The sequence below is a fragment of the Zootoca vivipara genome, chromosome 2 (genome assembly GCF_965207765.1).
Source record: "Zootoca vivipara chromosome 2, rZooViv2.hap1.1, whole genome shotgun sequence".
NCBI lineage: Eukaryota > Metazoa > Chordata > Lepidosauria > Squamata > Lacertidae > Zootoca > Zootoca vivipara.
This window is the reverse complement of record NC_142584.1, coordinates 62,210,127-62,224,722: the sequence shown is the minus strand read 5'-3', so window position 1 is coordinate 62,224,722 and position 14,596 is coordinate 62,210,127. Positions and strand designations below refer to the sequence as shown.

Here is a 14,596-nt window from a genome sequence, read left to right as displayed (position 1 = left end):
CCCCTCTTACACTCCATTGATAGCCAAATACTTTTAATGGAAAAGAAGATACAGTAGTTTGTTTCAACACTTGGTCTCCAAGTCATTTGACTTCTGCTACTGCAATGGAACTCAACTCATCTGCTCACACACAAATACAGTCAAACCTCGGTTCTTGAATGGCTGTTTTTGAACGTTTCGGCTCCTGAATGCCTAAAACTCGGAAATATAATCTAAAAGATCATACACTGCATTATGAACACTAACCAAATAAAACATATTCTCCCATTTTTTCTTTAAGGAGTTATTTCTTCCTTGGAGAAATAGGTTTCAGTTGGGTTGTGACAGTTATGGTCTAACCTGTGGCCTACTCATAGGGCAACATTTGAGATTCTGCCAGGCTAAATATCCTGTGCTCATCAAGTTGTAATTGTTCCATCACTTGTATAATAGATTTGCTGAAGGTTAATTACACATTTCCCCTTTTAAAAATCCATTGTTCTGTACAGAATTGAATTTTATGAAAACTAAATAAAGAACTTCTGTAAGCTCAGCAAAGGAAAGGGGCATTTTGTTGCTAGGATATATTAGCTGTAGCACAGTTATTTCACAACAACAGATCTCCGGACCTGGCATGAATTGTTTTAGATGGTCACAGGGCCATCAACACGACAAGCCAAATATTTTATTATATGACCTGAAACTCAAATACTCTAGCAAACGTTCTTTGATTATAGGATAGGTTTGCTGCAAGGTTTATTGCAATTAGCGAAAGCCAGCTCTCCAAAACCTATATTGGACAGCTCATTTTCCTGTCATTTTCTGGCAGGGAGACATGCAAAAATCAGGGAAAAAACAGTCCAAACTTTTAATAATGGATTTTATTCTGGGGGGGAAACCCACCACCTTATTTTTATATGAAAGTATGAAATCCTGTGCTGTTACAGAAAATTGACACTGCCCCCTCCAGAATGCAAATTACAATATCGTTTTAAATACTATTTCAGTAGATCGTTATGATTGCCACAAAATTCAGAGGCTAAGGAAACAAGACAAGACAACTTCATGATTGACAAGAGACATTAGTTTAAGTCAAGCATTGGTATAATTTATACTCAGTGAGTCAGTGGGCATTCTGCAAGTGACTCTTGCCTTTTGTTGGCCATCTGAGTAATCTTACATCCATTTTTAGTTAGCTGCATCAAACAAATGCAAACACAATCAATCTTCTCCATATAAATTAACAATATCACAAGAACATTTTGCAAAGCTTATCCACGCTCAACAACAAATTTATCATGCATCCAGTTTTAATACTTTTCTTTTTACTTAGTCTTGAAAATATACTGTATGTTTCTGTTGCGCCTTTGTTGCACAGGCGGGGTCCTATGCCTGTGTCATAAATGTAAATTATTTACAGAAGATTCCAGAGAAAATAAACCTCACAGTTTCTATCCTGGAACAGAACAAATATGGACTGTCTACCAGCAATGAGAGTGCGGGTTGGTGATCATGTTCTAGGTTTCAGAGGAACTGCTTTTCCCATTGCCCACCCCCTTACTCCTGGTAGAGGATATCAGTTCAAAATATTTCAACGGTATACCTGAATGTACATTATATTTTCATACACAGAAATTGAAAAACAGAAATAAGTATTATTGTCTTGCGCAGATCTTATACCCAGGTTCCAGTGTCATATGATTTGGAATTTTCCAACGACTTTTCTATGGAAACGTCAGACATTGCTATATTGTACCTGCTGGGTTGGAAGCCCCAAATTTTCTAGTTGTGCCTCCATATTATACGTAGAACATCATGTTCTACAGATACACAAGGACAATTATGATAATCTGACTTGACTATTAGGCCTACAAATCCATTCAGCAATTACTCTGTTGCCATGTAAGCATTGCAGTGCTAACTGGGCACAGTGGAATCCATATCCTGTAGAATTTACTGCTGTAAACAGTAACTGTAGGAATAAATTGTTGGGATTGAAAACATTTAATCGCTTGTTTCCAGAGTTAGAAGAGCCTACGCTTCTAAATTATTAAACACCATCTCCTCTCAATCAAAACAGTGAACTGTGTGCTTCAACATTCAAGGATGGGGCTGCTGATAAATGCTTACTTGCAGTATTCAGCACGATGCAGGGGCCACATTCTAATTTCTTCCTGCAGACTTTCTTCATCTAACAGACACACTGAAAATAAATTGACCTGTTCTTATGATCTAGGACAGAGTGGAATCCCAGAGGAATACATTTATCAGCCAAGCCTGCCAAAGTAATTTCACTCATTGCTGCCAGATTAGCTTACGTAAGTGAAGCTATTATGCATCAGTCCACAGATTCTATCTTTAGGATAGAGCCAGGTAGTACAGGAAACATTGTGGAAAGCCCAGGAGTCAACAGATGAATACTGCAGCTTTATTTACATGTAGGACAGGCATGTCCAACAGGTCGATCACGAGCTACCGGTCGATCGCAGGGAGTCCCTGGTCGATTGCGTGATCCTTGCCCTCCCCCCCCAACAAAGCTCAACAACTTTGGTCAATCCAATGGGTAGATCACTGCCAGTTTTTTATAGTGGGAGTAGATTGCAGTCTCTTGGGAGTTGGACATGCCTGATGTAGGACACAGCTGTGTTTCCTTGAAGTAGGGTATATGTTTTTAGCCCTGCCCCCCGTGATGTCACACCTCCTTCCTCAAACAACCAAGTTGCCCACTACTGAACAGAAGCTATAACATGTGACCTCCTGCTTGTCTGCAATAGTTTGAGGAAGGAGGCATGATATGGGTGGGGCAGGGCAAAAAGCACAGCCCTGCTACATGGAAACACAATTACACCCTACATGCGAGTAATGAATGAACAGGGCCTGGGTGGAGTGTAGATGTGCTAGCTCCTGACCCAGAGGTTCTACCTGTTATTTGCATTCCCAAGCAGGTGTCTAGCTTATGCTTCACAGCAAGCAGCAGTCAAGTGGAGAATGGGCCACTTGAGCATGAAGCAAGGGCCAGAAGCAAGCAACTTAATTTGAAGAGCACTTTTGGAGGTTAGGGGAAACTCAGATATATCCCACTGGCAAGTTAGTGTCTGCACCATCTCTATTTTGCTTTAGGAACTTTTGTCAGAAGAAATTGAAGCAAAATTCTGACAGGTAAATATCACTTACTCATTGTATGAGTTACACAGCGAGCATTACTGCCAATGACTCCCATTTCCTAGGTAGAATTACTGTTGCTGTTTGCCATCCACTTCTACTGCTATAGACGTAACACTAAATCTGCCTGAAAATTGTGTTTATTCCCCTTCAGCGATTGCTAGTTCAAATGAGATTCCATGAATAAAACAGCAGAAGAAGAGCTGTAGGAAATTAATGGGAACTCCCGTTGCCCAACTGTTGAAACGATATGGCATTATGTTTTAAGTAGTGAAAAAATGTAGGCAAGCTTTCTATGTGTTAAAGCAAAACTGAATATAAGATGCAATTAAAGTGAAACACTCTTAAAGTATAAAAGGGGGGGGGGAAACAAGCACCAAATAGCGAAAGCTAGAGTCTGCCTTTATTTGAGCTTAATGAGCAGCTAGCAGAGGCACATTTCTATCACAAAATTGGGTTTGCACATCTATGGCCACATGAAAGACAAAAAAGAACATGGGCCAAGTAGGAAGCCAACCAGCTACATTATTCAGAGTATTTAGCCTTTGTTGCATTCATCAGATTTTACTAAAGTGCCAAAGAATGTCATACAGCATATGTTCATGCAAAAGCCGGCCACAACCTCCTCATCCACCTGCACATTTCCTATACCCCAATCATTCTCCACCCATGGCTGCATTTCATCAAACACAAATGTACATTAGGAGACCAACACAGCTACCTACCTGAATCACTAGGAGAGTGTTAGGCATGTCCACTGGGTGATGACTAGTTCCAAAGACTCTGGCCCCACACATTTGCCTCCTATAAATATTGTTCAGAAACAACTGCCTGAGAAACCCAAGAGGTTTTATTTCCCTTTTAAATGTGAGAGTTTACTGCAAACTCTTCAACAAGATCATAACTGTTTAAGTTGTCACTGCTTTCCTCCTAGCAATACTGATGGCACTAGAACACATTGGAATTTCAGCAGTGTCAGAGAAGAGAGAATACTTGAAATGCTGACATCTGGAGCTTTACTAAAAAAAAACCCAAACAGACAGGGCCTTTTTTGAACTGCTTGGCAAGCAGCAGCACATTTAAAACAACCAAATTACCACTTCTTGGCTGCTATGAGAAATTCAGATGCCAAATTTTGCATTTGGTTTCCATTTTCTAGTTCAAGTATTGCATGTGATTGCAACGTACGCGAACATGAACAACATGACAAACTGGCAGCTCTGGTAATTTCATAGCTAACTGACATAAGGCTGGGCTCAGGATAACTTAAGTCACTGATTGCAATAGGTCTACTCTAAACATGAGTCAGTCTGGATCCAACTCTTCATTTTAAAAGTGTAATAACCCCATTTGTAACAAATGCTAAAAGGTATGTTTCTTACAAACTCAGATAAGCTTGATCAGATATTATAAATTCAGACAAGCAAGACACAAGCACTATTCTAGTGAACTATGCCTTCACACTATGAAATCACCACTGGACATATTCAGGAATTCAAGCTTCCCTGTAAGAATGGCAAAAACAGTTTATGCCAATGTATTCTTGCTTTTTTGTTGATGTTAACTGGAGTTCCCAAAAACTGGGAGAAACTATCCCCTCTGTAAAATGCCCCCAGCAGCATTCCTACCAAGGAGAATGTTTTAAAATGTTTAAAAAGCATGATTTAAGCTGTTTTCCTAATTGGTTGGTGAACACTGAGATATGTTACAAAAGAAAAATCCATACTTTTGCTAAATGTTCAGCACCTTATAGCCACTGGAGTTTTTAAAAAGAGATAAGGTTTTGTGCATTTGTGACTCCAGCTGCATTTTTTTTTGCTTCCCCTTTTTTCTTGAAGTTTCCAGATGAAGCTTTCATACACCTGCCTTTGCTGCTGTACTGGATTCAGCACCTGCATCATCTTCAGAAGGTATGGAGGGAACACTGTCGTTGGAAACAGTGTCAATGCTTTGTGCTTCTGACTGAAGGTGGATGGATACCTCAACAGCTATTTCTTTACCATGGTCATTTATAGAACCATCATCCGAGTCTGCGGTCGGTGAATTACTGCGCTTAATTTCTGGGTTTAAGGGATAGAGTCCGTCTTGGACACCGAGGGCTTGTGTCTGTTTGACTCCATCTCCAATTTCATCAGGGTCATCGACTCTCACTGCTTCAAATATCTCTTCCATAAAGGCCCTACAGTTAAGGATTAGTGGCGGAAGAGGGATACTTCTGGCTAGCTCTTCAATGTATCGAGCCAATTCCATAGTCTTAAACTGGGTGACTTTGGCCAGTTCCAGCGTTTTGGCAGAGGTAATGATTGGAATGCGTTTGGCAATTTCAAAGGCCTTCTGTAGTTTCTCGGCCCCTTCAGTCCTGAAGAATTCATTGATGGCCTTCTCTGTCTTGCGGAGGTGGCTGCTCATCATGCACAGACGTGTTATATTTAAGATCAGGGTGATAGTAAAGGCAACCAGGCAGACAATCATGTAGTAAATGCCCATGTCCCCAGATGTGGAGACCACCCTGAGGGTGACTGAGTAATAGAAAGAGCCATTTTGGGTAGTGACAACACAACTGTATCGCCCCCGGTCACCAAAGGTTACACTTGTGATATTAAGGGTACTGTTAGAGATCAGCCATCTTCCATCTAAAACACAAATACAAAAAAGATTTCAAAAAAGATTGGAGTTACAGCGCATACTTGCATCTTTTCTGATATATATAGGCATGCCCCGTGAACTGTATTACGAAACCAGCAACATTGGATTGGGAATATGGATAACAACATATGTCCGATCATTTGCCAACCTACTAGTCAAGAAGGGTTGAATACTGGTCTTCAACTGGTGGGTTGAGACCCACTTCTGGGTCACTGCCTGATCTAAGGTGGGTCACACAGCAGTACTCCCAACATACAAATACAGTCGTACCTTTGCTTATGTATCCCTCTGGATACGTAAACTTTGGGTTGCGAACGTGGGAAATCTGGAAGTGTATACTTCTGGGTTTTGCCGTGTGTGCACGCAGAAGTGCTCAATCACGCCACGTGCTTGCGCAGAAGGGTGCCTCCAGTTACAATGTTTTTGGGATGCGGCCGGGCCTCCAAACGGATCCCGTTCGTAACCAGATGCACTACTGTATATGGTAAAAAGGAAGAAATAGATCTACAAATGCATGTTTGGGTTAGAGCTGGGCCCTGGGCCTGATTTGGACTGTTGTTTACATTATAATGTTGCTATCCATTTGCAAAGGCACTCATCCCTACAGGGTGGCCCTTCCACCCAACTCCAGTGCTACTTGTGAAAATTATATTGTTAAACTGCAAATGTTTCTATTAACAAATGTAGCAAGATCCACTGGATTGTGACAGCAGGCAAATGTGTACTTAAAAGCTTGGTGGGCTATAATCTGCGTACAGTGCTATCTCACTTTTTCATGCAATGTTTCTGCTTTCCCAATACCCTATTCTGGCAACAGCAGCAACAAAAAAGAAAAGAAAAGAAGGGTAAATGTATTGCTGGATTGGACAGAGCCCAGTGCCATGATGGGGATGCAAACCACTCCCTTCCCCAGTCACCATTTGATGACTGCAGAATGGACAATAACTCCCTCTCCCCAGCTGATCCGCATGGCTCAGATGAGGTGACTGCCTGCCCATATGAGATGGTCACATCTTCTGCTGGCATGCAGCCCCTAGAGGGTTGGGTCACAAAAAAATATTGTTGCACTATCTCTCCCCTCCCCCCAAAAAAATCTAAATGTAAATCTGGGTTTGATGAGGTGAGCACTCTCCCCTTAGAAGAACCATGCAATCAGCACATGGATTTGGATTAAAATATCAAGTAGCTATACAGTGGAACCTCGGTTTATGAACACCTCGGTTTACAAATTTTCGGTTTATGAACGCCGCGGACCCATCTGGAACGGATTAATTCACTTTCCATTACTTTCAATGGGAAAGTTCGCTTCAGTTTATGAACAGACTTCCGGAACCAATTGTGTTCATACACCGAGGTACCACTGTACTCTTAAAGCAACTAATTCTGAATTAGAACTACTAGCTGCTAGAATATTACGTAACAGTACCTAGATTGCAAGTTGTGTTTTAATGTAGGTATGTTTGGGCAGAGGTGACGAACCTAGGGAGAGTGGCTTTCCCTTCAACGTCTCCTAAAAAGTGTGACATTCAAGAGAACTTCTGTGATCATTACAGCACACCTGGTACATTGTGTAAAGCAAGTCAAACAGTTGTCTCTTACCCTCTCCATCCTGCTTCAGTAGATGCCCTTTTGAGTTGAACCAAAGGATGGTGTTATGCTGACTGATGTTCAGCTTACATTCAATGAAAGCACCGTTACCTTCTTTCACTATGATATCTTGAGGTACTGCCGATTTTGTGAAGGCTTGTAGGGTGGGAAGAAATGATGCAAGAGGAAGGAACCTTGACCCAGTAGCAGCTGTCAGGTTGGAGGCCACATTTTCTAGTGCAGAAACACTAGCACTGAGAATCAAAGTCAATAGGCAGCAGCTGAGCTTCATGAAAGCTTGAAGTATAAAGCACGTTGCAAAAAGTTAAGCAGTCTGTATTGCACCAGTCACCGTGGAAGATATTGATGGATTTGTCAACTTTGAAAGGGTTTTGGGTTTTTCTTTACAAGTAAAGGAGCAATCCAACTGAAATGTAAAAACAAAACAAAAACAATGCAAGTCAGGATTCTTAACAACACAAAGCTTTCTGGCTTTCAAACTCAAATAATTAACAATACAATTCCACCATGGAATTTGAAATAGGAAAAATTCCATATTTATTTATTTTATTATTTATTATGGCATATAACAGGGAAGGCAAACCCACAGGCCAGATTCAGCTTGCCAAGCCACTTACACTGGCTTTCTTGTCCTCTGTCAAAATCTGCCTCTTCTTACATTGGAAAAGTCCCTTTCCCCCCTTAAGCAGAAGAAAAAGGCTTCCGGAAATAGGAAGGAACACTTTTTTTCCTTCGCATATAAGTGCTGGGTAAGAAAGAGGGGAACTACTGCCAACCCAGTGATGTGATGAGAAGGAAACCACCTGATCCTCTACTGACTGGCAGAAGAGCGTGCAGGGGGTGGGCTGTTTGAATGTGTCTGCATGTCTGCCTGCCTATCAAAATGTGTGATAAGTGCACATGCAATTGAGTATGCACTGGTGACTTTAGCCATGCCAGCCACTGGTATGCAGTCCCCAGAGAGCTGTCACCCATCAAAGCAGCCAAAAGGTTAGCCACCCCTAGTATAAAATGTTAGTTGTCTAGAGCTGAAAGGAGCTTAACGTAAATACAGTGGTACCTCTACTTACGAATAACTCTACTTATGAATGTTTCTACTTACGAACGGAGCTCCGCCCGCCATCTTGGATGCAGTTTAGATAGGATTTTTTCTACTTACGAACTTTTAGATAGGGTTGCTTCGACTTGCGAATTTTTTCTCCCATTGCATTCCTATGGGATTCGACTTGCAATTTTTTTCGACTTACGAATGTGTGTTTGGAATGCATTAAATTCGTAAGTAGAGGTACCAATGTAGGCACAAATAGCAACTTTCCAGGAAGGAATGGGACCTAAAAACTAAGTATTCTTTCCTTTGGCAGGCTCCAATTATAAACAGAAACAAAATTAATAGGTCCACTGCATACAACATTCAAGGTTTTGTTCACCATTGGGTTGAAACTGAAAAAGGCAGAGCAACCAAAGGAGCAGCTGCCAAGAAGCACAGCTTCTTCTTCGCCTGCAGAAGGTTGATCACCAAGTAGGGTGGGGAGAGGCCAGAAACCCTGGAAAGCCATTGCCAGTCAGTGTCGACAATACTCTTTAAACTGAGCCCTTAATGCATTTCTACCCTTATCCAAGCTGCTTCCTTCCTAACTCCACCTCTTCCTGCAATGCTATCTAACTTCCCAGTAATTCAGAGTACAAAACAGGGCAGCTCACAGTGTTACTACATGGCAGCGTTCTCAACAAAACTTCAAAGTGCTCTAAAAACCAAGAGTGAACTAATTCTATCCTGAAATATATGCATCTAAACTACAGCAATATAAATTTAATGAGATTTGGTTCCACTTTTTTAAAAAAAATATTTTAAATATATATTAAGTTTAACCCTGCTGGCCTCTTCCATCACTATTCTGCTAGGGCAGAGCTCTCTGTTCTGCACACCAAACAGGTGGGTGGGCAGAAGTGGTATCAGTTCCAAGCAGGGTTGCTACTGAGATGCCTTGGGAGCTGTTGGATCTCAAGTACAGACGTACCTTGGAAGTCAAATGGAATCCATTCTGGAAGTCCGTTTGACTTCCAAGGCGCAGCTTCCAATTGGCGGCAGGAGTGTCCTGCAGCCAATCAGAAGCTGTGCTAGACTTCTGGCTTCAGAAAATCATTCGGAAACCGGAACAATCACTTCCGGTTTTCAATTGTTCAGGAGTCGAAACATTCGAGTTTATAGGTGTTCAGCTTCCGAGGTTCCACTATAATACCAACTACCATCATATAACAGCATCGACTCAGATTTGGGTGGTGGCTGCAGACTCACAGCTTTGTACCTACCTGCTTTATGCCACAACTAGGGCATGCAGTAGGACTGAGATGGCCCTGCCACTCTGTTACGCCTGACCAGGCACCACCTAGGGCTTGGATAGCACTCTGAGGCTGTTATTTGCAACTGGAAAAAAATCCAGTTACATTGTCCTTCAAAGACCTGAGATAATTATCAACAGTAATTGCATATGCTTTCTACTACATTGTATACTGTTTGCATAATGCACAGCAGCAGTTGTGATGGGTCATTGGATTTTGCCATTAAATCATTCAGTGTTTGATTTATTAAACTGTTTATCCCATTTTATTTTATGCAAACCCATTACTCTAAGCAAAGATCTTCCGCTGCAGGGTTTTTTTTCTTTTGAGGAAAAGAGGTTACATTTTTATGACAGAGCCATCATATTTATATAAAACAGCTTCTGTGGCTGATAAAACAAAAGGAAGATAAGACAATATAATGTCCTAAATTCTTCAAGAAAAGCACAACCATGCATATCATATAGTAGCTGTTATGAATGAACATTAACACAGGTTCAACATGCTCCATCTGAGCTACAGGTGCACTATACAGTACCTGAAGAGATTCAATCCAGAGTAAATGTACAGTACTGAGAAGCAGAACAGATGTCTTTCATTTTCATCTGCACACTTAAAAGCTAACATATGCTCAATTTTATGCAGTGTACAATCATCAGGACTATCAGAGAACAGAAGGAAGCATATGCTCATGTTTCTGCAGCACTTTAAAAATACCTACAACATTGCTGCCTAAATAGATAGTGGGAAAGCAAAAAGTTTAGACTACGGTCCCAAGAAAACAAAAAAACAAATGTTTCCTATGTTTACTGGATGGCAACATTTTATCAAATTGCGGTTATCCTTCCAAAGAGTTTCACTTTTATCAACTTCAGCAACTCCAGTATGCACAGAACTATTTCAAGAGCAAGAATTTCACTTAAACACTTAACTTCACTTGAACACGGAGATCACTGCAAAAACTTACCGGTTGCTAATATTCCAATGAACAGCAAAGGATCTTACAGATATTTGAATCACCATGTTTCAACCCACCCTGCTTTAAGAGCCCTTAAGAATCACTCGCCACATTTGCTAGTTTACAATTCTTTTTAAGAATGAAAATGTCAAAACTGATATATCACAGAGAGTTGGGTGCTGCTTCATTTTATTGCAGTGATCCGGAGAGACAATATTTACAAAGGTGAAACAAAGGGGAAAGAGCATACCCATACTTTTGGAATTTATATTTCTTTTCTTTTTTAAAAAAGAAGCTCACACACCAAATTTCCAAGGTGTTTTAAAGCTGAGAGTAGATTCTTCAGGAGGAGCTCCTGAAACAGCCCAATGATATGCAGAATTGTGCTTACATATGTACAGAATCTGGTCCATAGGGTCACAAAGAGTCGGACACGACTAAACAACAACAACAATGTACAAAATCAGGCTTGAACTCCAATAAACATTTTAGGTATACATAAGAAGGACTGAGAGGGATGTGGTCTAAACCACAGAGCCTAGGGCTTGCCGATCAGAAGGTTGGTGGTTCGAATCCCTGCAACGGGGTGAACTCCCGTTGTTCAGTCCCAGCTCCTGCCCACCTAGCAGTTCGAAAGCACGTCAAAGTGCAAGTGGCGGGAAGGTAAATGGCGTTTCCAAGCGCTGCTCTGGTTCGCCAGAAGCGGCTTAGTCATACTGGCCACATGACCCGGAAGCTGTCTGCGGACAAATGCTGGGTCCCTCGGCTTACAGAGTGAGATGAGCGCGCAACCCCAGAGTCGTCCGAGACTGGACCTAATGGTCAGAGGTACCTTTACCTTTATGAAGGACTGACAGTGTTCAACTTTAGACTTTGCAGCTTTCTGAGTGTTTCCAAGACTCCAAGTGACAGGGGCAAGCTGTTTATTTAAGTTCTAAGAGTAATTTAATGAACTTAAGTGATCACCACACTGATATTATTTATTAGATAAAATATATATTTTCTAGTTCTACATAATATGGAGGATAGTCCCTGCAATTAAAGCAAAAAGGGAATCTTGCTGGACTACAATTCCCACCATTCCAAACCACTGGTCGTGTTATTTGTTACCGATGGGGGTTGGGGGTCCAACAACATCTGGAGTATATTTTCCCACCCCTGTTTTAAAGGCCTAGACAAAGAGCCCCAAATACCGGTACTATTCCCCCACCATCGTGCAGAAAACTCTATCCTAATAAACTCTCTACTGTACCTAAAATATGCTGTTGATCCTACATACCTGTAATTTTTTTCAACCATGTCAGAGACTTTTTAGAATGCAATGCTTATATCTAAGCACTTCAGATGTTTCTACACAAGCCTGACACAGATGCAGATTACACCACAGGAATATGATGCTGAGAAGATGGAATAACACAAAGAAAAACGCTGAAGGTTGATTCCAGATTATCTGTCTGTTGACCATTCATCCTGATTTGTTTGCACACTTTGCAGGAGTGGAGGGTGTTTGTGTTATACAACACTGGTTGTTTATTAGGCATTCTTTCTTTTTGTTTGTGAGGAGGTTACACAACATCACATCAAGCAATGGTTACCCCAGACTTTCTCTCTTCCTATCAGTTTTCTTATCAAGTGTTATTTTCGGGAAAGTGGGTTTGTTGAGGAAGACCACCAAATCCAGGATCAGCTCAAACCGTCTTGCCCTGGTGAGCAACCTGGCTGCTGAATTCTGCAGCTGTTGAAGTTTCCAAAGCATCTTCAGAGGCAGCCCCATGTATAATGTGTTGCAGTAATCTAACCTAGAGGTTACCAGAGGATAGAAACAGAAGTTAAGCTACCCTTGTCTAGATGGGGTACAGCTTGGCCACCAGTTGAAGCTGATGGAAGGCACTCCAGATCAGATCAGAAGCCACCTGAGCCAGAAGTACCCCTGAGCTATGTACCTGCTCCTTCAGAGGGAGCATAATTCCATCAAGAGCAGGCAACCTCCTACGCATCTGATCTAGGGAACCACGCTCTAACAATGTATTATCTGGTTTGAGCTTCAGTTTGTTGGCTTTCCCCAATCCATTACCAAGGCAAGACAATGGTTCAGCACCTCCTGCAAATGCAAATGAGTAGTACAGTTGTGTGTCCTTTGCCTCAGCAGAGGGGGAAAGGTGCTGAAAGCCTGAATCTCAGTAGAAGTGATTTGACCATGACAAGGGAATGATGTAAATACCCCCCACTTTTAGATCACCTGCACAGTTGAGAAAACAAGGTCCAGAGTGTGGCCTGTGCCATGCGTTGTGTCAGTAACATATTAGGTTAGCCCCATGGTCATCATGGCAGTCATGAAGTCCTGAGCCATCCCAGAGCCAATCGCCTTGGCATGGATGTTAAAGTCCGCCAGAACCAGCAGTCTGGGGTTCCTCAACACTGCCTTCAAGACCAGCTCCATCACCTCAGGCAGGCAGAGTGCTGGGTAGGGAGACAGGCAGCAAACCAGCAGAATCCCTAATCTTTCCCAATTGCCCAGTGCCAGAAACACACACTCTAGATCCCCACACAACTGGACAGAGAACTTGGAGACAGAGATGGAATGTTTTGGAACTGCAACTCCCATGATCCCTAGCTAACAGGGCAGTGGTCAGGGATCATGGGAGTTGTAGTTCCAAAACATCTCGAGAGCCAAGGTTGCCTATGCCTGCTCTATAGACTGCAACAACTCTCCCCCCTCAAGTCTGCCCTGATGCTGCCAGAGGTGGGCACAGCTGGGTAAGACCAACTCCACCCTGTTTGCCCACCCAATTTCAGTGTTACAGACCAGATCAGCCTCCTCATTTGTAATCAGATCATGTCACAGTTTGCATCTAGCTTTTAAAAAGGAAGCCCAATACAACTAGCAATACAAACTCTATTTATGGTAGGCACTTGGATTATCAAACAGTCACATTTTCACTGGTCCAACTAGTAAAATTGTGTTCAGCGGAAAAACCAACACTGGAGCCTGAAAAACTAGTAATGCTTCATGGACTTCTCTCCACCATAGATGCCACCAGGCTCTGCTCTTGGACCACAAGTTTCCACTAGCTCCACCCCAAACTACCAGATCTGAACCTGCTCTCTCTCTCCTCTCCCCCCCCCAACTTGTCTAACTCTGTCCTAACCCATTAGGGAACCATCGGGGTCTGCCTTAACCTGCCAGGTACTGTTCTGACTTAACCGCTTTCTACTGAGTCCATGTCACCTCCAAGCCTATGCAAGCTTTATCTGCTAGCGCTGCTAAGGGAGTAAATATGTGTGATATTATTAACACGCATTAAGTGCCTGTGTTGTTGTTGTTTTTTCCTGAGCAGCAAGGTCTGCAACCTAATAGGCAAGAGGAAAAGGGGGAAAAGGAATAGGGAGGGACGATTAAAGGAAGTACTGTAGAACCTACATCCTGACTAGCTTATGACTTGGGGCCGATTTGGTCTTTCCTTTGCCCTGCGAGAGAGCAGGCGCAGGTTCCCAGGAGCTGGTGGCGCAAGTGCACGCTTCCTTTCAACTCTGCATGCATGCATATACATGTACACACACGATTTAGAATAGGTATGCGCGAATACACCACCCTGCGGGCATTGCATAGCTCCCGGCAGCTCACCCCCGAGGCCAACGCCCGCGACGTCATAAATGCGCCCACTAAAACACCGGCGCGTCGCTCCGGGTCCTACGACACGGCCTTGAACTCCGAGCGGGAGCGGCGCCCGTGACGAGTTACCTTGGCAACGCCCTGTCATCCCTCGCTCGGCCCGTTCAGTCCGCCTCCCGGTTCCCTCCGCTGACGGGCCCCCGCGCACGGCTCCAACCAAGACTCCGGACCTTCCGCCTTCCCTTCCTCTCAGCAGCCTCTTCTGCTCCTGCGCGAGGTCCACCGAGGGA

At 42.7% G+C, this 14,596-nt stretch overlaps 1 protein-coding gene across 1 annotated transcript; it reads right to left on the bottom strand.

Annotated features, from left to right (window-relative positions):
- Positions 1-843: 843 nt before the first annotated feature.
- MFAP3 (microfibril associated protein 3) lies at positions 844-14,575 on the bottom strand. Its single transcript, XM_035105723.3, has 3 exons — positions 14,436-14,575; positions 7,387-7,801; positions 844-5,774 (listed from the first exon to the last, which is right to left on the bottom strand). The coding sequence occupies exons 2-3, from the start codon at positions 7,664-7,666 to the stop codon at positions 4,996-4,998; spliced, it is 1,059 nt and encodes a 352-aa protein (XP_034961614.1). The 5' UTR covers positions 7,667-7,801; positions 14,436-14,575; the 3' UTR covers positions 844-4,995.
- Positions 14,576-14,596: the final 21 nt, after the last annotated feature.